The sequence below is a fragment of the Triturus cristatus genome, chromosome 8, assembly GCF_964204655.1.
Source record: "Triturus cristatus chromosome 8, aTriCri1.1, whole genome shotgun sequence".
Taxonomy (NCBI): domain Eukaryota; kingdom Metazoa; phylum Chordata; class Amphibia; order Caudata; family Salamandridae; genus Triturus; species Triturus cristatus.
In genome coordinates, this window is record NC_140591.1 from 247,555,825 (window position 1) to 247,578,987 (window position 23,163).

The window sequence follows — 23,163 nt, forward strand, 5'->3', positions numbered from 1 at the left end:
ACCACCTCTCCTTCAGAAGGCAGCTCAAGACCTGACTCTTCGAGCACTGACCCCCCCCTCCCAGCGCCTTGAGACCCTTGATGGGTGAGTAGCGCGCTTTATAAATGCGATTGATTGATTGATTGATTTCCTCTTTAATTCTCGCAGTAAACAGACAACAGGGGCCACTGGGCGTGAAGACAGACAGAGCCATCCTGCTTGATTAATGGCTTTGCATTCCCATGTTTTCGCGCAGTAAATATGCCTGAGGCGCCAGCCGAGCACAAGGCACTCGGAGACATCCTCCTTAATTGTTGTTTCCCCTCTGAGCTGAGTCACTTTACTCTCAACTCCCAAAAAAACGAACCATAAAAAAATGTACTTTTTAAACAAAACTACCTTAAACAGTATTGTTAGCTGGGTCTAATTTTAAGGAGACTATGGTGAGCTCATCTCAGCGTTGTACAGTGTTTGCATTAGTTTATGGATTACAGCAGATTTAAGAGTTCATTTATTTAAAGGAAAATAATTCTTTGGTATTTACACACAAGGGGAATATACCTGACAAGTAAAAAAAATCCCTGCACTTCTATCTAAATTACATCTCATCATACAACACTCTGTAAATAACTGTCACTTCTCTATACCAGCAAATACATTTCTTTCTAAAACCCTAATCCACCTTTATGCCCCATATCTCATTCCTTTACATGAACACTCCATTTTTAGAAATATATTTATACATGACTAGGTACCTACCACACTATTGCTCTAGCCTTAAAAAATCTCTGAAGGTCACACGGCATAGCCAATAGGTCTCAAATTTGGGACCTTATACGCATTTAGCCATGCAACAGTAACGCTATTGCGCCAAGGATATTGTGATACATTACTAATTACTTATAAGGTCCCAAAAGCGTGACCTGGTGGCTATGCCAATGCTTGTTTCTTTTATCCTAGATAATTACTTACTTACATTTCTACAATGTATGTAAGTTACTGATGTTGCTGTTATATTGTAATGGTATAGCCTTTATTCCTTACAGTTACGGTATTTTTTCTGTATGTGCTCTATTGCTGTTTGATTATACTCAATAAAATATTCTGAACATGGAGAAAATTGATGTCATTCGTTGTGAGTGTTCTGGAGTTTACCTAGCATTTACAGCTGAGACGTCCTAGGGAGTGGTCGTGGGTCTTCTTATAAACGTCGATGTTTGGATTTCGTGGCTTTGAGTCTCTTCTGTTTCCAAACCCGCACACCAAACTAGGCAAAATGTAAGACATATTTGCCATACACAGCAAAAATCAATAGTATTACTAATGACGTTAATATAATTCACAGGCTGTGGCTGGTGTTTGAATGCGCACTAGATGGTTAAATTACATAACCAGATAATAAAGCACTGTGTATCAGGGCTTTTTTCTGTGTTGTAATGCAATGCGTAATCTTCTAAATCATCATTAGTGTCATGTGCTTGTCTTGCTGCTCTGTCATTCAACATGTACCCAAAAATTAGACTATGAATCCAAAAGAGGGACTTCTGAGTCATTGTGGAGGAAATGCGTGAAATCCCTGACTGTGAACAGCTTGAATAATTTCCACTCCTCCCACAAGTGACTTTTGCAGATGAATGAAGCGTTTGAAGGGTGGAATTCCCCTTTGTATAACACTTTGAAACAATGCCTGCACGTATTTTTTCGGAAACCCCTAGTTTTGTTTTTCACTCGCGATACTGTGTCCCCAACCACGCACCGAGATCGTACAAATTACCTAGAGGATTATTATGATTTGCGAAGCTTTTGATAGGTTAAGAGGAATTGTAGCCAATCACCACGTTGCCGCTCTAGGGTTAAAATGATGTAATTCATGCGGATGGTGAGAACTCGGTGGTTTCCACAGAATTGTGCGTGATCGCGCCTTTGTTTAAACCGCTCCTTTTCATTCCGAGGTGAAGAAACGAAACTTTATCTCTATTACGCCACACCGTACATTTCAAGGCCTTCTCAGAAACTCGGAAGTGGTGACTTTTCACAGGCAGGGCGTGTCTAAACACTAGACTGCTCGGAATCTATCTGCATTGCTCCCAGTGCCTTTTCTGTGTTTGAGCGCCCAGTCACCATAGGGTTAAATCGTTGCGCTCTACTGCTGTTCCGGAAGCCAGAGAGTCACGTGGGGCTCCGGGCCACACCCTCTTCTGAGTATGGTGACAGGGGGAATTCCGACGATGGGCAGACAGTGGGATGCTCTGTCTGTTCAGCAGCGGTCGAAGATGTGACCTGGATCCCGAGGGACGTGCGACGCCGTGCAGGTGAGGGGACGGGGGTGTGAGGGTGACGCGGGTAACGAGGAAGTCCTAACCTGGAGGAAAGGAACACGGCAACAGTTAAGCGGCCCTGGTCTATAGATCTCATTATTATTATTTATTACCATGACTTACCTTGCTAGAGAGACACGCACGTACACTCTTTTATGCCCCATTACCAAATAGATTACGTAGCTCACGTCTTCTGTTGATCCTGCCCTTTTTAACCTGCAGAATTTTGAGTATTGGATTTTCAGTTTGTTTGTTTTTCTATTTTTCACACGTGAAAGAAATGATTTTATTTCTTGAACATACCTTGTAAGAACCCCGTTCAGAAGGCCATGGGGCAAAGAGGAGCTCCTGGGGCTAACTGTGGGGGTTGAGACCTTTTGCTCCTATTTACAGTGGATCTTGAGCAACTGGGCCAGCAGAGCTGCCAAGGTTTCAGATTGCTTATGTGTGACATTTCCAATAAATAAGTGTACTTATGTGTGACATTGTAGTGCAAATGTGTGACGCTGCGAGCGACACTTTTTCTCACGTGAGAAACCAAGGAATAAGGTCCATTTAAAGAGCTAAATATCAGAAATGAGCGCCTTCTGACCAGTAAGACGCCCCACAGAAGGCCTAGGAACTGTTATAAACCCCCTTAAATGGAGGGTCACTATCTGATTTCGCATTTCTAAAGTGATCTTACTGTAGTGATTTCTAGAAAGATACTGGGCATCTTGTGATGACTGCCATGACTCCTGCCTGATCACTTTTGGAGATAAATCATCAGGCCCTTATTCAGTAGTGACTATGGTATGCTAGAGAAACCTCTCGGCGGTTAATGAGAAAGAAGTCATCTCAGTCATGTTCGTTAGGGTTGAGACCAGACCAATATTTTACCAGTGTTTCACCAGCCTGGTAGGTATTTTTATGCCAGTGCAGGTAAAAAATGGGGAAAGCTCTTCAGAATTCATATTTGTTTCCTTTGAAATATAAACCTGCAGCTCCAAATACATCAACAGTGTTATTAAGTTGTCTAAAATTGTCATTAATGAGTTTTAAAACACGGCACCTCGACATAAGGCCCACATTAAATAATAAAAAAAATACAGAATGACTCTGTATAATATTGAGGTTATAAACTGTTTCAAATTGCTGTTAATTTTCTGTGCTAAAGGTAGCAGTCACTGACAGCTAGACATCCATCCCTCAGTCAGGCCCTGAATATGGGTTTTTTGGGGGCTGTACTTTCCCTAACGCCAGTCGTGCCAGCTGTCATAGCTAATCTCAGGCCAAGGCCCTGGAACATTAGATGCTAATACGTATCTTTGATTAGAAGGTCATTCTGGACTGGTAGGTCGGGCGCCGGATTCTATGAGCACTGTTTCTAGAAAACTGTGTGCTCGGTAGGAACCGGATGGTTTCTTAACCTCTTCGCTGCGGCGGAAATTCCGCCGCAGCGCTGGGGGGTGCGGGGGTGTGGCGCGGTGCTCATGACGGAGCCACTCCGTCATGAGCCACGGTTGGGCTGTGCTCATGACGGAGTGGTTCCGTCATGACTCCGCCCACAGCGCTAATCGCCCGCACAGGTGGGGAATTAGCGCCGCGGCCGCCAACGGCCGCAGCATGACGGAACCACTCCGTCATGAGCACACGGCAACCGTGGCTCATGACGGCGTGGTTCCGTCATGAGCACGGAACGAGTTAAATGTTTTGCCCCGATTCCTCAGTGCTGAGCTGAGTCCTGCTAAGAGTGAAGGCCGGCCACTGTCTCTAAAATCAGAGCTGCGATGCTGTTACTAACGATAAACTATTTAATAACAGTAAAATCGTTTTTAAAAATTTGCCGGCTTGCAGACCATGTTTTCTCAACAATTGTAATCAGTATTTTAGCAATTAAATGCTTTATGTGAGCACTCACCTGTTGTTCCTGGAACGTAAGTCTGGTGCCTCTGTACTGGGTGCAAGGCACCTGACGACCTGCCCTTACCGTCAGGTACGCAGGGCTCGGCCTGCACGCGCCATCCAGAGAAACAGAGGTAAAACCACAATGCACAGGGGTGAGTACAGCTGCAGCATGGGGGCCTTCTAGAGTGCGCAGCAATGTGATCCGAGGTGGCTGCTGGCGGCAACATGGGCAGGGCGATCCTGTCGTGCTGCGCCCCGTGCACACAGCTCCACTTTAACCACCATGAGTCCTGTGCAGCAGCAAGGTGAGGAGAAAAGGTTGAATCCAGACTTGGACCGGCCGCATGAGCCATCCAGTGTTGACTGGAAGAGAAAAGAAGGCAAGTGCTCCCTGGAACAAGCCCACGTGGTAGACTCGTCCAGGCCGATCAGCTCTCCTGACTCCTGTGAGTCCCGGGCGGCGGCGGGGCCATCCTATGACAGACTGACTAGTGTGGATTGGATATATATTTGAATTAAGCATGGAAGCGGTAATAAACAACCGCTGATAGCAGGCGGTGACCCGGGCTGGCGCGAGCTGCAGTGGGCAGCGCTGAGAGCAGCACCGCGGCCTGCGCCATGATTATTTGCAGCACTCCGGCCATGATACGCAGCGCTGCCCGCAAACTAGCCACATGCCTTGTAACTCCCAAAACAAACTCCGCGTTCTGGCAGCAGGATGTGACGTGAAGTCTCCTGCGAGGACGTCAGGCCAATAGTGAGAGCCGCGCCCGGGTACTGGAAAGCACAATCATGATACTGTAGCAAACAGCTGAGTGCGGCTGCCAACAGACTGCTGGAGCAGCACGCGCAAGTCAGAGGTGGCGTGCTGCCACAGGGTCAGCTTTAATCGGGGCTTTTAGTGACCAAGCTGACACACAGCATATGCGTGACATTGCATTTCAGTGCGGTAATGCGGAGTACCACACTAAAATGTGTTGTGTCACGCCTGATGCGTGACACTTGGCAGGACTGGGCCAGGTACCCAGGGCTTTAAGTGGGATGAAAAAACTGGGGGGTCTCTCAAAGAGGCATGGCCGATGTAGTGAAGGGTGTGGCTTAAAACACATAAGCTAAAGATCTGTGCCGCCCGACTTGTATTTTGCTGTTTGTCATTGCATCCAAATATATGATACAACATCACACCTACAACAAGTCAGGACTATTGGCTTTGTCAATGGTTGTTAGGTGCATAAGATAAATAAGCATCAACTATGGCCTGTTATATATAATATTGAAAAAGCTTCTACTTAAAGCTCTGGTGACACCATGACAATGTTGCTGCTCCTGAGTTTCAAAAAGAGAAGGGGGAAACCAGAGAGAAAAGGACTCTCTTTAAAGGATTTCCCTTCCCCTACAACGCTCACTTGGCATGACGTCATGCCGTAACTTCTCCACTAGTGTGAAGTGAGCACGCGCACATCGATGTATCTGCTGTCACTGCAGTCCGGAAAAAAACGGACCACCTGTGCCAGGGCACTAAACCGAGCCCAATAGAGACCCGTTTTCAGTCCTCCTTAAAATTACATTTATTATGTAATTGCATTACATACGCTCTGGTATATTACGAAAATCTACATTTTGGAAGCACCATTTTATTGTAAAACTGTTTGCTCATTTTGTATCAGTCTAACTTATACTGTGTGTAATGCAAGTATAAAAAAATGACTTGCGTATTCACAGTGCTTTCTGACACAGGCTGTGACCTCGGAGCACAAAAAATACGCAAGTCACTATTCTCCACTGCACCAACCAAGATTTAATTCTTTGCCTCTCTGGTTACACACAAACCTCTGCAGTGCATTAACTAATAGAAGTTTTATAATGTACTACAGTGCATTTCCCACTGAGTAACAACTTTTAAAATGTATTTTTCATTTACACTGCCCATTGTTTTATGGTGAAAGTCCTTAAAAACGTAAAGAATATTTTGGGGCTCATTTATGAGAGGATTGTGCTGCCGGAGCATCACTTTTTTTGATACTCCGGAGGCGCAAGCGTCTCAACCATACCTATGAGGCGGCGCAAAGTCACCCTGCATGGCCTCATAGATATGGAGTAAGACAAAGCAGCGCAAGTCACTGCGCTGCCTTACTCTGCATCATGGAGGTGTTCCATGGGCGATTCGTGGGGGTTCCCAGGCAACACCCATGGATTTTGATGCTGTCCCATATTTACAAAATCTGGGACACCGCCAATACCTTATGCCTCCATGGCAGGGGTGTAACGAGGAGAAATGTTTATATATTTTCCTAATTTTTTCCTCTTTTCAAGTGTGCTGCATTCTGCAGCTCACATAGAGGAAACCGCCTCTCAGGTGTGAAGGAAGGTGCCCCTTCCTGCTCAAAAGCAATCCTGCCTATGTTGGTGCTAGGCAGCAAGTTGTGCGCTAACGCAAGGGGAAAGGACAAAATGCACCGTATTTCATAAATACGGTGCATTCAATCAATCGGGGTTTATAGAGCCTGGCTAACCTGTGAGGGTCTCAAAGCACTGGGGTGTAAGGAGTGGCCTGCTGATGGCGCTGGGGTTCAGTCAAATGCATTTATGCCTTTTCACATTGGCGTAGGGCAGCAAAACAAGAAGACTTGCGGCGCTGCCCTATGCCAATTCTAAAATGAAGCTATTTGTTTTTAGCTACACCTTTCGACCACGCCCCCACGCTCGCTGACCTTTGGTTTGCTAAACACTGTTCAATATTAGTTCCACAACATACAAATGATTTGCAGTGGGAATTGGGGATGTTTATGGTTGTCTATAGCTGTCCATGATGAGCAGTACCAGGTTCTCGAAATTTTTGTCAGGAGGTAGTCCTTGCGCCTAAAAAGTTTTGGCAAGTGGGTCTCGGCATCAAAAAGTTTGAAGACCTCTGCTCTGGTGTGTGTCCCACCCAGCTCACAGGAATGCAGCAATCCATAAATGTCTAGTGGGAAGCCTCTACCTTCTCATGCTCCTCCAGTCAGCCATGGGTCTCCCAAAATGGAACCAAGACTATTCAATGTATTGTACCTTCCACAGGATCACTTAAACCTAGTATATGCATACAACAAGCACACACTGCACAGAACTACATACTAACTTGATGTAGGCCAAGTGTGGCTTAAGCACACAGTATCTGAACTTTACATGATTGAGCCTGTAGTCATCACTAGTGACGCAAACAAAAGGACTTTCTCACTTGTACTGATCCCCAACACCATATGCTGCCACCAATGCACTTGTGTTGCCTCAACTCCTGGGAAAAGCAGCAGCCTTTCACCACTGTGAAGGTAGTGCTTTAGGCGCCCTCTCCTAGTCCAAAAAGATCACAGTCCGCCTATGTGAGTGCGACAAGCATGATCCGTGTTCACCCATGACAACAAAAATCATCACCAGAGATTGAGACACCATTAAAACTAGGGCACTCGTGGTAGGGGTGCACGTCAGTCACCATACGAGGGACTTTTCTGTCTCAACAGACCTGCACTTCATTTGCTTCATTCCTGCAAGCTGTTAAGGGCAGCCTGCATTCCTTTCCAAATATAATGAAGGAAGTAGGAATGCGGACCCCTGGAGACGTGCAGTTTACTCTACAAGCTGCTGTTGGCATACAGGCGGTGTTTGGACTCATGTACACCAACTTCTTTCACACTGTGGGAATGCCTCTGTACTATTTGAGCACTCTGTCACAAGTCACTTGTAATTAATTATTACAAGTGACACAGTGCTTCATTTTCTTATCTTAGATGTGTTCTGACGTCAGAAGACACCTTTAGATAAAAAAAAATAGTTTATTATAGGGAGTTTACATACTCCCACATATTATATGTATATATCCACTTGCAGCTAAACTACCCATGTACAATTGTGACAAATATTGTTTAGGTGTTGCCATAGTCCATATATGGTAGACTTCATGTTGTCAATATACTATGTACAATGCTCTGAAACCCAGTTGGGTGGAGTTTACTTAAGGATTTGAAAAAAAAGGAATTCTGCTGTTTGAGGATGAAAGCTTAATATGTTGCTGGATCCTAGGCCACCATCTGGAAGCTTGTTTACCATTCTAGTGAACCACATATGTAGGTGTGACAGATATAGCTTCTTCCGTCACCAGACAGCTGATTCACTCCTCGGACAGCTTGTTAGCACTGTGCTCCCTCGCCACAAGTCTGCACAGTTCCCTACATAAATCCATTGTATTCTATGTTGTTGACACACTTAATACATTACTCTACCAACCATGCATCTCTTAACAGCGTAGCATGCAACCTGCCTTAAATGTGCTACAGCACCCCTCGTAGGGAAATTAAGTCCTGTATAAATATTTCAATTGTACATAATACTGACACCCTGTGCGCTCTCTTTGACTGACTGGTGCCTCTTATTGATGGACTCTGCTTGCTGTCCCTGACAGATTCTGCATTCTCATTAGCAGATTGTTCACCGTCACATCTTTTTCGCTCTTCTGCTGTCTGTCATATTTCTTGTAGATTTTCCTAGCTTTAGTGAAGGAAGTCTTGATTTCATTTAAGACATTGAGACAACTATTATTCAGTCATTCACACAGTGGCCAAGACACTACAAACTACATTTCCCAGGAACCACTATGAAAATAACTACAAAAGGAAGTCTAATGGATGCTGACAGGCAGCCGACCAATGAATACTCTTCACTGGGAGAAGCAAGCCCTCTTGTGGGAGCAGGAGCCAAGTATAGTGAAATAGGAACATTGGCCAAAATAATAGTCATAACCATTAAAAAGGTAAACAGTTCTTAACCCCTTGAGTGCCCCGCCCTTTCCCCGCCCTGTGCCGGCCCTTTCATTAGCGGGCGGGGTTCATGACGAGATGGTCTCGTCATGGGCACAGCGCAACTGCGGCCCATGACGAGACCATCTCGTCATGGGCACTCAAGAGGTTAAGTAAGTTAAATCACAACTGGGCATTGGCATTGATTTCTGAAAGGAAGAAACAAATATTGACTAAGTTTGCCATTCTTGAAAGAGCCCTGTGCCTTGGACTGTTTCCTGGTTGAAGTCCAGCGATAAGATGATGAGTTGTTCTGGAAGGCACTAGAAGAAGAAATGGGGTAATAATTAGCACATATAGCTGTGAGATAATACTCACCTCCATGTCTTCAATAAAATCATGACTTTCCTTCACTAAAGTGGGTAAAATCGACATTTTATTACAAGACAAGTGGCTTCTATCTCCTTTTTAAAAGCATATCCACAATAGAATTAGTCACTAAACAAACAGGTATACAATAAAAGGTTCTAAAAGTCGAGGCATTGGACCAATTCTCCGATCTAGGAATGACATCCAAGCTCACTCCCACCCAAAATACTTCAAAAGCCATAGCTCCTCTAGTAGAAAGAGCTCCAAAATTAGAGATGTTTATCCCAGCTAAATCGATGATTCATCAAATCCAGCGAGCCAAAGTAAGGCATGACACTGGTTCATGGGCCTTCCTGAAAAAAATGAGGCACAGTAAGGAAGAGGACATTTTCACATTTGTTTTCTTAATATAAACCATCAAGCAATGACCCACAAAAATCTTCAATTGGAAATAAAGTATGGCTTATTGATGGTAGTTAAATTTGTGGTTGTTCATATACAACTTTAAAACGTATGTCTGACGGTGTATATTGTGCCAATAAAGCATCAAACGCTGACATCAGAAAATAGTTACAGAGAAATTAAGCATGGTGGAAAGCAAGTGTTACTGCTAAAAACATTTAAAGATTAAATGGAATTATCATTAACAGATCAGGAAAAATATTCAAAATGAAATTAACATCCACATCTGATTGTATTTCTGGAGGATTAGAAAACCTTACTCCCTTTAAACATCAAGAAAGAAGTAGATGTTTGCCAACGGGTCTTCTATCCGCTCTCACATACTCGGCAGACATAGCTGAATTGTAGATATTTATTGTACTGTATGCTTTCTCTTGGGCAGCTAAAGAGGTTGGAACATTGACTACCAAAACTACATCTGCTGAGAATGGCTCAAAATCCCAATTCAGATACTAGCATTTCCATACCCTTGATGTGGATCTGTAGGTTCTAGTGGTAGCCAGGGCCTGAATTGACGGATGAGCAGAGCCGCCTCTGATGAAACACTTGTGGTTCTCCAGGCTGACCCAAAAATCCTCCAAGCTAACGGAGGTAGTATCTAGTTGCGAATCCTCTCTTGATAGTAGCCCTGCTGGACCAGAAGCAAATCTCGAAAAAGAAGGACTTACTATTGAGCCATCTGTTGACAGTTCAAGAATGGTAGGTAACCAGGGCTGAGAGTGCCAGAAAAAAATGGTCAGAAGGATTAACAACGCTTTTGGTGCCAGACTTGAGCCAGAACTCTAGGTATCGGGGGAAAGGTGTAATTGTGAACAGACGCATCCTGGAGAGACGCATCTGCAGCCAAGTTATGTGGATCTTGTCTCCATCTGTAAAAGAAAGGGATTGGAGTATTCAAGCGTGAAGCAAAAAGGTCTACTGAAAAGGGACTCCACTTTGAAGAAAATCCAGAATATTTTAGGGTGAAGATACTAGTTAATTGAATCTTGAAGGTGCCTGGAGCACCAGGTTATCTTGTTTATACTGCCTGCAGGAATCTCTGCCTGAACAGAAAAACTTTTGTGGACAAAATTCCCAGAAACCTTTGTCTAGATCCATCAGCGGCTTTGATTTCTCCCTTCTCCACCCCCCAAGTGATTGATGTACATCACTGCAGTCAACCTGCCCATTCAGTGAAGTACGAAACTTCTTATTCTGTCCTTTGCAAAGCTGTATATTGCAAACCAGTCTGGAAGCATCTCTAAACAATTTATATGCAGAGCCAACTTCTGGTCCGAATGTGTTCTGCCAGTTGAGATGTGGGCAGATTCTTCGCCCAACCAGTCAGACTGGCATTAGATTCTAATACTAGGTCTGGGTGGAAGAAAAAAATTGCTTTCCCATTCAAGGGTCCAGATGATCTAACCACCGTTTGAGCTCTGAACGAGAGTCTGAATCTAAATTTAATGTATCGGAGTAGTAGAGACCTTAGCAAAGAAGATAGATTTTTAGCCTCTGTAATGCTTGATAGTGAAGGGGACATCGAAAAATTGCTTTTAAGGAAGGCATCAACAGGTCTACCAGCCAAGCGAGTAGTTTGAGAGATACTGTGGCTATTTTCAAAACTTGGTGTAATTCTCCTTATACTCTTTCCACCTTGGCCTGAGGATGTTGCTTTCTCGATTTTTCTCAATATGATAGGAACCCCAAGAATTCCATTTGTTTTGAAGGTACCAGAAAAGACTTTCCTGATAAAGCCTAGTTCCCAGAAAAGAGGAGGACACTGAGCCGTTAGGTGAGCTTCCACCGTTCTCATGTCCTTAGTAAAACACCCGCGGGCCAAAGAAGGACCAAATGAAAGAGATTTGAAGAAGTAAAATGTGTCTTTCCACTGGAACTTCAAAACTTCCTGAAGGATTTGTCAATGGTAAACATAAGGTCTGTGTCTTGGAGATCTTCTCACCTTTCAGAAGCATAGTCCTTAGATGGATGATTGTCTCCATCTTGAAAAGACTGTAAACTACGAAATTGTTGAATAATTTGAAGTTTATCACTGGTCTGGTTATTTTTTGTACCCAATAAATTGTTCTTAAGAAAACCAAAGAATCTAAAGAGCTGAACTCTGTAGCTCTTTTAGTATAGGAGAGATTCTGCTTATTGAGAAACAAGTCACTTTTGATTCTTTTGGAATAGGAGAGGAAAAGAAAGTGCAATTTGAAAGGGTGGCTTGCACATCTATGTAGTACCCCTGTACTGTTTGTAAAACCCACATGTCTGCAGTCAGATCTTGCTAAGGGGGAAAGAAAAAAGCTAGGTGACCCTCTACTGGAGGTCGACCTGTAATTGAAGGACTTTCCTGTGATGTGACCTCCTCTCTGGTGATAAATCCAGTTTCTGAACCCCCTGACTGTTTGGAGGGGAAAAACCTTGCTTAAAGTTTTGTTGGTATCTGTAAGAGCCTCTGAAGTGAGTGTTCCTCATAAGTGGTATCCGGCCGATAAAGGGGCTTGTGCATTTGCTGACCCTGCAAAAAACCTGCACTCCATAGATTTTCTACAATGGAACTGGACTTTATCAAATGTGACAAAAGCAAAGACTTATTCGCTCATCTCCTTAATCAAGGAGTCACCAAAGAGAAGTCCATTTACCTCTGGACCTGCTTCTTTTGATGCCAGATATCCCAGATTTCGATCTATTTTTAACAGGAGACTTTAACATCTCTCCTAAGCTGTTGCTGCATTGACATTTGCCCTTTGAGCCCAATTTGATGATGTTGAGAGACTAATCTTTGTGCTTTCCAGCAGAGCATAGTCTCCTATATCCAGAGTCGAGTGACAGATAACCCATGCTCCTGGCCCAATCTGGTGCCACTAGGATGACTTGAGCCTGGTTGTTCCTGATGTTCTTCAGAACTCTGAGCAGGAGAGGAAACAGTGGGAAGGCATACAGGAGCCATGAGCCCCACTCTCTGATAAAGAGACATCATTGGAACTCCAATGCGCAAAAGTGATGACATTGTGTGTTTTTCGCAGTGGCGGAAAGATTGAGCCCCACTGTTCTCTGAATTGATGGAGGACTACCTCTAGATGTAACTGTCAGTTGTGGACCGCTGAACCTTGTGGGCAAGTTGTCTACTCTGGGGTTTAAAGAGATTCTGCCTGGTAGTTCATTGGCAGAGAAATTACCCGGCAGTCCTGCCTCTTTCAGAGGCACAGGACCCAAGACCCCACCTGCCCTGTTTGCTGCATTTCCACATAATGGTACTGTTGCCTATGAGCACCTGACCAAGCCTTCCTCTGATGGTAGACAGCAAGGCTTTCAACGCCAAGTGTATCGCAGACCATTCTAACAAATTTAATTGAAGTAGAACTTTTGTCAGAGGCCCCTGATCTCCACCTCTCCCAGACATCCTCTCCGACCCTGAAGTGATCCATCCGTCACCATTGTCATATTTGGTTAGGAGAAGCAGCCTACCACCAACCTTTCTTGGTTCAGCAGTCACTTCTACAGTCTCCTCTGAAATCTGGATGCAACCCAACAGATTCCGCTGGTGCTGTACCCACTGGAACTTCAAGCCCCACTGCAGAGCTTGCATGTGTCATTTGGCATGTTTCACCAGCAGGGTGTCAAAGGCCAACAATCCAAGCAGCCTCAGTCATCCTCACTGAGATCCAGGGCAGAGGTTGAAACATCGGGATTATAGCCTGAATGTCTTAGACTCTCCGTTGTGGGGGGGGAAAACACAAAGCCATACCAAATTCAGAATGGCTTCCATGAAAGAGAGCAACTGTGAAGGAGTCATGTGTGACTTTGGAACGTTGATAGTAGACCCTGATTGGATGTTCACTGGTGTCTGCAGATTGTTGTTGACTCCCTGCACAATGAAGTGCTGTAAAGTGAGACAGTATTTTCACCCGTACACACAATATCTGCGGACAAGTCCAGATCATTTAAAGGAAATCAGCCGAGGACAGACACGGCGCGGTCCTTGTTAGTTTACGAGTTGTAAGATCTGCTGTATGTAAAAAAAAAAAAAAAAAAAAATTATAATAATAATAATTAAACAAATTCAGTGTCCAAAGCGGCATATGTTATGGGAAGGCAGGCATTTTCAGTATTTAGCAGACCACTCTGTGTAATACACACGGACATACACTTGCTGTCAGCCTAATTAACTACAGAGAGTTCAGAGGGGCTCCCCTGCCCATCATAAAGACTCGCAGGCGGCAGTAGGGTCTATTCACGTCTGCAAGCAGAGATTTCTCCTACTTAGGCCCCTCATCAAACCAGCTGGTGACGTGCTGCAGTTGCGTTACTGCATAATACAAAAACAGATCAGGCAGTCCCAGCCCTCCCTCCAGCCAGAGGGATTTTAGGGTGCCTTAATTTCACCTGGCTTCATTTTCTGCCCACACTAGAGTTCAGGATCCTATCAATCCTGAAGATGAAATTGGACACATTTAGTTCTACAGAACACAAACAGGGGAGGAACACCATTTTGGCCACTGTTAAGCGCCCCATTATGGAGAGCAACGGTTTTATCCAAAAGTCAACTGAGCAGTCCAAACCCTTCATCAGTGTGACCACATTAAGGTCCGACTGTGTCAAGTGGACAGAGTGTCGCCCATATCCCCAGGTATCGGAACTTGTCCTTTTCTCACTGTAGCCCTGCCTCCCATGGAAGAGCTGCACCTTGTTGGCCCAGACCTCCCAGAGGAAACAATAGGGTCTTGGTCTTATTAGTATGTAGCCCAAACACCGTTGCAAACTCCTCAGTTCCTCTAATAATAGGAGCTCTGACTTCTCTGGGACTTTAAGCTATACCAGGGCATTGTCAGATTGTCCACATACAGATGCACAAAATAAGTCTCTGTAGCGAGTTAATTACCCCATGGCTTCAGTACCACCCGCAACCTGCAGGCCAGCAACTCCACTGATGTTACAAACAATACAAGAGACTGGCTAGTCCCACTGCTCAAACTCCTTGCGTCTGAGACATTGCCTCCACTGCGCACTTTGTCCACGGGATCCGTGTACGATAGCTGCACCCCTTTATTGTAATTCGGACCAAATACCACACTCTGTAAGACTGCCCACATGTACTGCCATCCCACTGTATCAAAAGCCTGTTCTAAATCCAGTGTTGCCAGAGTAAAATATTACTTGGATGTCTCCAATGAGTGCAATAAATGATTCAGCCTACTAATATTCTATGTTGTGCTTCTGCCTGGCAGAAACCCAACTTGATCTGGGTGTATCAGCAATTCGATCACCCCAAGCAGTCTGTTGCTAAAATTCTGAAGCGCAGTTTCATGTCTGTATTCCACATGGACAGATGCCAGAAAGGCAGGGTCCCTCCCTGTGGAAAGCGCACCTCTGCGCTCTGGAAGATCCCACTCTTGTCCATTTAAATTCAAATGAGTATAAGTAGTCGGTAAAACGGGACAGTTTATTCACGCTTAAGCAGGTGCAAAGCCAACAAGGAAAAAACCTGATCTATGAAGGTAATGGACAACTGAAATAATTCTCTTTTCATATTTATACTATATTTCAAACAAGTCTGCGTACAGACTCCCCTCCCCTTCCCTAATCCATTGGAAATGTCCTTCCAGTTATCCATACAAAAATAATAGATAACCACACTACATTTTCAAGGTAAGTAATGTGAGAAAGAATCCCAGACCTTGACTAATTGCAAATTGAATGGAAAAGAAATGTGGTTTTACATTTCAGAGAAGCACAAATATTAACAAGGAGTAATTATTCTAGCAACCATTCAGTACTTTTCCAAAGACATGGAGAGAAAAGAATGCACAATGTCAGCACGTACATGGAAAATTTCTCAGACAACGTTGTACAAAGTCAGGTGAATTTAAAAAAAATTCTGCACTCCTGTTGATATTATATAACCTTTTCCTCATCCCCTCTTCGGGGATCAGCACCATCAGCGCTACCCTCATTATCTGAAGGACTCCTTATTCTTGAGCCTCCAGGAAAAATCCCAGCAGCCACTTTAACATTTGAGACTGCATCACCTAGTACAATTCCAATGGGGTGGGGGAATTTGATTTTAGGCCTAAACCACCTCCAGAGCACCATAATAAGTAACGGAGAATGGTTCGAAAGGCAAGGGTTAAGGTAAGCTGATTGTTCATACACAGTGTCTTCACTACAGCCTATTACATAATCCAGCTAGTTATATGACCCTGGCACATGTGAATAGGAGAAATAAGTGTGGCCCGCCAGATTTCTAGAAAGTTAAGATCCTCCACAACCCTCTTCAACCGCATTTCCATATTGAACGTGAGGCCTGGCTTGGGGACTGGGGTGGGGTGGGAGGATTGTCAAGTTATCAGTCTAATAAACTATTAAAATCTCTTGCCCGCATAATTCTGCTGTGCATTTACAGGACTGTAAGCCTCGTTACTTCAGGAAAATGTTTTATCGTTCACATTCCGGTTGTAGATTTTTCACTAAGCGAGCATTAAATCTGCTCAGAGCTCCAGTTACTATCATGCATTTACCTCCCGGATCCTAGAGTGCCACCTTCTCTTTAAAAGAGACCTTTAGGAGTTTCCACATCATCACCCTCCCTAGTATAATTAGAGTATGAAGCTGCAAACACCAAACCCATCCATTTTTTTTCTCTGTTTAAGAAGATGGATTTCCTGCAGCTATGCAATTTGCACATTGTATCTGCGAAGCTATGAGTGTACCCTGTATCTGATGGAATAATGATCTAGTCCTAGAACATTCCAAGTAATAAGTGCCCTTTTGTTTACTGTACCTTCTAGGTTAAAGTAGCCGTCCAGCAGGTCTTCCCACAGTGGCATACATTCTTAGAGCCTCCCTGGCATCCCAGAGGAGATGACCACGCTCCAATCCATCCACCACAAACAGCTTGGTTGCAGCCTATATTAATAACTCTGCATTCTATTCCTCCCTTACCTCTCCAAAGTATGGCAATTAGTCTCTCCTCTCCCCCAACACACACCCGAAGGGCTTACTCAACCTTTCCCCAGCCTGTGGTCTTTCGAAGTGTATCTCTAGTTCTCTTATGAAACAAGACAACTGTGTACTAATTCTACCCCGACCTCAACTCACTACCTTGATGTCTATGTACCCACCACACCTATACTGTAACAAAAAATACAGAACCGCGGACAGTTTACGATCAGCCAGAGGCCCAACCAAATGAGGGGACCCCCGTGTAGGCCGATTCCGCCAACACCCTAATAGAGCATGTGAGACCTCTGATCATTGCATTCCCCCTTTGAATCAGATGGGGGAACCAATGTTAAGTCTGGTTCTTCAGCCTGCCCCAATCACACTTGCAAATGCCCCCTCCCCCTAGTTGCTCCCTTATATCTTAATGGCAGGGCCACTGGCATTATGGGGCAGGAGAGGGCTAAATTATGCGGCAGGGTTGAGTAAATTATGCAGCAAAAAGCCAAATTATGCGGCATAATGCTGCACATTTTGTAATAGTATTACTTCATTATTTTGTCATTTTTAAACTTGATAATACTGTCTGGGCATTGGCTGTACCTCACTAGTGCCAGTTTAACACCCACACTTAGCAATAACCAACAGAAAGGTGACCAGTCCAGCTTTGCAAAGGGACTTCCACTGCGTGGCAACGCATGTTGATGTATTTTTAGCAACTTTTGAACCATTTCAGCTAGAAACACCTTTTGGGGGGGGGGGTTTGGGGGGTTAAAAATCTGCAGATTATGCTGCAGATAAAGAATTATGTATGAAATGCAGCAAATCTGTAACTATGCGGAAAATCGCTGCAGCCACACAATCGCATAATTCCAGTGGCTCTGCTTATAGGCTATCATCTCACACAGAGTTGGTTAGAACAATATCGTACCTTTGTCCGCACTTTTGTTCAAGTCATCTAGGGCACAGTGGCAACCACATCCAAGAGTTATGGAGAGGTAGTTTCCTCCTCCATGGTGTCAGCACCCTCGCCCAGGGTTTATGCCGGACAGTCCGTAGGAGGTCCTGGTCCCTCAAAGAAGGACTCCTCTGCCCTCAGCAAAACTGCTCCCACTATCGTTCCATCCTCACCAGTTCTTACTCGCTGGCCTGTCTGTTGGTCTGTGCCTGCGGCCACAGCCCTGCTACCACCTGTGCCGTTGCACAACGCTTTATGAGGGCTCTCTCTTTGGTCCCGAGGGACCCCACAGGGCATTCTTGCCCCACTTTTCCACCCACCATGTCCACACTTCACGGCTGTTTAAAAAAAAAAAAAAACTGTCCCCCTTACCCTGATCAACAACTCAGTCATGCAGGAAAGAGCAATATATATTGCATTTCTAATGCCCTGAGTTTTTGCTTGACCTCTGTAAAGGATTTCCACTTCTCCCACAACATCCGAGTGTAATCCTTGTAAACAATGATGGTATGATTCTCAAATACTGTCTCCATAACCAGGAAGGCTCCCTTTAGGCTACAGTCCCTGTCTCTATAATTCATGATGTGTTCTATCTGGGCTCGCGGCTGAGCCTTAAGATGAGGGTGAGCCAACAGGTCCTGATGTGCTCTCTCCACAGCATACTGGCCAGTGGGTATCCGGTTTCGACAGATCCTGTCCTCCCGAAAAAACTGTGCATTAGCTCCCTCCACCTGTTCCGGAAGCCCAAGGAACCAAAGTATCGTCCACCATGATCGATTCTTCAGTGCCTTCAGCCCTTTGGTTCAGAATGTTGGTTGCAGTCATCAATTTCGCCGTTTGCGCCTTCAGTGCTTGCAACTTGGCATGCAGCCCAATCATTGTGCCCTCAACCTTGTATACACTGTGTCTAACACCTTGTGCAGGTCAGCACGTAGTAGATTGACATCCAACAAGACGTTCTATTTTACCCTCCAGGGCCTTGCAATATCCCTATATGGCTGTCAAGAGTTTTGCCCTAGACAGTGCTTGAAATGGAAGAATTGAAGTGCAGTTACTCTGTACCAGAGTAACTGCTTTTTTCTGAGAAGTGCTGGTACTCTCCAATTAAAAGTATTGCATTTATCTGGAGAAGGGACAGTACCGGCCCATTTAAAGCACTGGTCCTAGAAGATTTATCCAGTTGCTCTTCCTGCTCTTGTGTTCTTTGCGATTCTGTCTATGGTAGTTCTTTACTGTAGGGCGTGGTACATAGTGTACTGCGTAATGGTGTTTCCCTGTTTCTCCTTCACCATGTCTGCTGGTTCAAAGACCTCGCCGCGTGTACTGTGCATCAGACGATGCACAATGAAACCACTTCTCTGAGTGTTTATAATATTGCCTAGCTTAAGGGCGGACTGCTGTCCTTTAATGTCCAACTAATATTTTCTCAGCCATTACTCTCAGGTGCCCTCTATCGGTGTATTTGACCACCAGCTTCTCGTTTGGAGTCTCCTCAATAAATGATCCTTCACTGAACCACTGTACAAACATGCAGCATATTTAAATAATGGGGGGGGGGGCGCTCAAGGGCTCTGAGGCACCTGGGCAGTGTACCATACACATACGATCATTGCCCAGTAAGGGCTTTATCTTAGTGTTGCAAACTCTGTGTGTCTTCTCCGTCTAGATGGCAACCTCTCCAATCTCCAGTGTGCACTGCATCTCTTCGCCCCAGGGGGCAAACCGCTCCATAATGCAGCACCTCCACCAGGCCCCAGGCAGGGCTGATGTCCTGTCTCACCTAGTTGGGACACCTACCCCTCCCTAAGGACCGCTGTTGGCAGAAAGGGGGTCTCCGGGTAGTATCAGGATTTTGAAAATCCTGTCCCCAGTTTACACCACGGCAAGCCACCCAGTCATTTTCATGCGCAATTCAGGGGTCTATCTCCTTAGCCCGCACACCGGCCTCGGTGCTTCTCCCCAGTAAGTCACTCGGCTACGGGCAAATGCAATGCACATCCAGCCGTCTTGCCAACAGAAGCCTTTCCACGCAGATAAGCACGGTGTCGGGACAGCTCTGTTCCACAGTGGCCACAGGTCTCCACTGCAGTCTGCACTCACCCAGCACCTTCTCATTTCCTCCACTTGCCAGTTCTAGTGCGCACACCAATTCCCAGGTTGAAAATGGCCGTCGATTCTTGCCCTCAGTAGGTCGCAACCCAGCGGCTCTGGTTTCCGAGCCTCAGATTCTCCCCAGGGAGGTGGGATACATTCATTTCAAACCGGAAGGACGATTTTCCCAGCAGAATTCCGCAGGATACAGATCGGGGCTCTTGGAGCACGCAGGATCTACATCTTGTCAGGCCATGCCATCCATGTTCAGCTTTCAAAAAGGTACCAATATCTTAACAGCACTCTAACGTAAGTTCTTAATTGTTATAGCCTCACTTTTTGTTAAGTTTACTTTTAGTTTAGTTGTGCAATGTTGGAACAAGCAAACCAAAGCGGAACTAACATTTGACAAGGGCGTGTGTAGCTGGGCGGAAATAATACATACTCTGAAAAGAATCAGAGCTGCATGTTTCGCTAAGGATCAAATAGTGTCTTGATTATACCTCCCTCACCCCCCCACCTCCCCCCCACATGTGTTCTGTTTAAACTGTGTAATGGGCCCGGATCTCTCAAACCGCTTTTTTTTGTATGACTTTCAATTGAATGATAAGTAATTAAATGTGGCTTTTGTTTCTAACGTGTGCTTTTATTTTCTTTTTCAGATTTCTGCAGCCAAAATACACCCTGGATTTACTTATTTTTTATTATTTCTTCTGTTGAGTTATACGCTTTAAAATGGAAGCCTAAACCCACTAAAGGGGATGTTGGTCTAAACTCTGGGAGGTAGTTTTGTGAACCAAAAAAGAAACTAGATAGTAAACCGAAGTTGTTGATTATTATTTTGTCCTTGTACAAGTAGCAGACATGCAAATAATGGTCTATAAAGAATCCGTGATGGAACCTCTCCCTTGGAGGGTTATAAAACATTTTTATAAGGCAGCGAATGATTGAGAAAACCAGAGACGAGGCATATGAAAAGGTGTTAAATTGAAAAATGCTGCTATGCTGACAAAGCAAGCGTTCTACATCGTGCTAAGTCATCGTCTACTGTTTTATTTCAGTGACTCTGCATTAACGAGTAGAGAAGAGCTTTACATATAGCAAGTACAATAGCTTCGTGTGTGTGTGTGTTTACAGTTTGGTTATTGGACCGAACTGTAATAAATGGATTCTTGTTGGTCATTATAAAGTTTCTTTTTTGGTGAGCTAGTTTCTGCCAAATTGTTCAGGATAAACCTTATTCTTGTGGATTTTGAAAACCCTGAGAAAACAACAGTTGAACATTTAATGCTTATAAAAGTACTGAATTAAAGTAGAAAGTGCATTTTAGATTCGGTTGGCTTTTGAGGGGACATGTATCCTGATGGTGTACTGCTGCTTTAGATTTCGTCTTTAAACTTATTACAGCTAAAGGTAATGCTAAAATGCAAGATTTTAACTGTCACCTAAAACTTTTTACAAGCCCTTGTCATTGCTGTCCCCATTCAGAGAAATGACCTCTTTCTTTTGTCGTCCAATTCTCAGGGCACAGCAGTTGCCCTTCTAATGGTGTTAGTGGAACATGTCTAGATCCAGCCTGCTTTGGAAACCTTTTGTTTTTTGGCACCGCACTGTTGTATTCTGAGGGTTTTCCAGATTACGAATAAAACCTATTAAGACTTGCGGAAAAGATTTGGTTTGAATTAAAACTGATAACATTTTGGAAAAACTGCAAACGAATGTCTTAATATTTAATGCAGGGCTCATTATTTCACTTTTGCCGGTTACCAAACATGTTTGGTGGAGTAACTGTTTTGTAAAATTAACTCCAATCCTTTATGAAACCACCCATTTTTTGAAATCTGTTTTGTTCTTTTCTTGATTGAGCCCTTTAAGAAGGTTCAAGCAAGTTAGCCAGGGATATCTGGTGTCTTGGGGTTGTCTACACGCGGCAGGAAGTAATTTAGTCTTTTCTTTGACTCCAGCTGAACATGAACTTATGTGCTTGAACATAGGGTTCCTAAAAAAAAAAAAACCAGAAGTCAACATTTCTACTTTTCGTGGAGCTGCTCGTTGTGCTAGTAAACCTAAATTAGTTTATGTAAAGGTATCCATCAATAAAAATACAGACAGCTATTCTTTATTTGTGGCTGAAAAGCGACAATAAAAGTGACAAAGTGAATTAATGCACAAAACTACCTCCCAGAGGAAGACCTTCCCCATTTTTTTTCATATTCTCCATTATGAATGTTCTGCAGAACAGTCCATTCCTGACACATTTGATGAGCAACAGTACTGTGCACGAGCTCAAGTATGACCTCTCTTGTGAACTCTATCGTCTTTCCACATTTTCCAATTTCCCTCCGAATGTGCCAGTGACCGAGCGGAGCCTAGCCCGGGCAGGCTTTTATTATACTGGCTTAAATGATAAAGTAAAATGCTTCAGCTGTGGCCTGATGCTGGATAACTGGAAAAAAGGAGACAATGCGCTGGAAAAACACAAACAACTCTATCCAAGCTGTAGCTTCCTTCAAGGTTTGCATTCAGTTAGCAATCTTGGGTCATCATCACATTCAGCTTTCTCTCCTCCAGCTACAAGTAGCCTCTTACAGTCTCCACAGTCGACCTCCTTAGCATCAACTTTAGATAGGAGTGGATATTTCAGTTCTTCCTATTCCAGTTTTTCTCAGGATCCGGTGACCTCCCAAGGCATTGAAGACTTTTTAAACATTCGGTCCAGCCAGCCCAGCTCTTTTCTGAGTACAGAAGAAGCCAGGTTGAGCACTTTTAAGGCATGGCCGCTTCCCTTTCTCTCTCCAACCGATCTCGCAAAGGCTGGCTTTTACTACACTGGACCTGGAGACCGAGTTACCTGTTTCACTTGTGGAGGGCAACTGAATAATTGGGAACCTAAAGATAACGCTTTATCGGAGCATCGGAGACATTTTCCGAGCTGTCCCTTTCTGGAAAGCCAAATGGCAGAACAGTCGCGACTAAATGTTTCCAATGTCAGCATGCAAACCTATGCTGCCCGGGTAAAAACATTCATCAGTTGGCCTTCAAGAATCCCAGTACGACCAGACCAGCTGGCAAATGCTGGTTTCTATTATGTGGGTAAGTTTTATTCATACAAGGACCTTGAATTTTGTTGGTATTTGTTGATTTAAATCATTTTTGGAAAACATGCATTGCATAAGATTTCTTTTTTGTTTCAATATATTGAGGTCGCAATGATGATGTCAAGTGCTTTTGCTGTGATGGCGGACTGAGATGTTGGGAATCAGGTGATGACCCATGGATTGAGCATGCCAAATGGTTTCCAAGGTACAGTTATGATTGTGCCTTCAGTGGCTTTTGGGGCTTTGTTGCAGCTAGCTTGGGCAATACCCTCTTGCAAATGTTATGGTCTGTAGAGCTGTTGCAAAGT

General features: G+C 44.3%; 1 protein-coding gene across 1 annotated transcript in view; it reads left to right on the forward strand.

Annotated features, from left to right (window-relative positions):
* The first annotated feature begins 2,068 nt into the window (after positions 1–2,068).
* LOC146801916 (inhibitor of apoptosis protein-like) overlaps positions 2,069–23,163 on the forward strand; it is a 48,910-nt gene continuing 27,815 nt past the window's right edge. Inside the window, exons 1-3 of the mRNA XM_085621445.1 lie at positions 2,069–2,291; positions 20,420–22,850; positions 22,961–23,060. Of these exons, the coding sequence (XP_085477571.1) occupies positions 21,980–22,850; positions 22,961–23,060 (971 nt within the window). The 5' untranslated portion in view covers positions 2,069–2,291; positions 20,420–21,979. The remainder of the gene's footprint in view (positions 2,292–20,419; positions 22,851–22,960; positions 23,061–23,163) is intronic.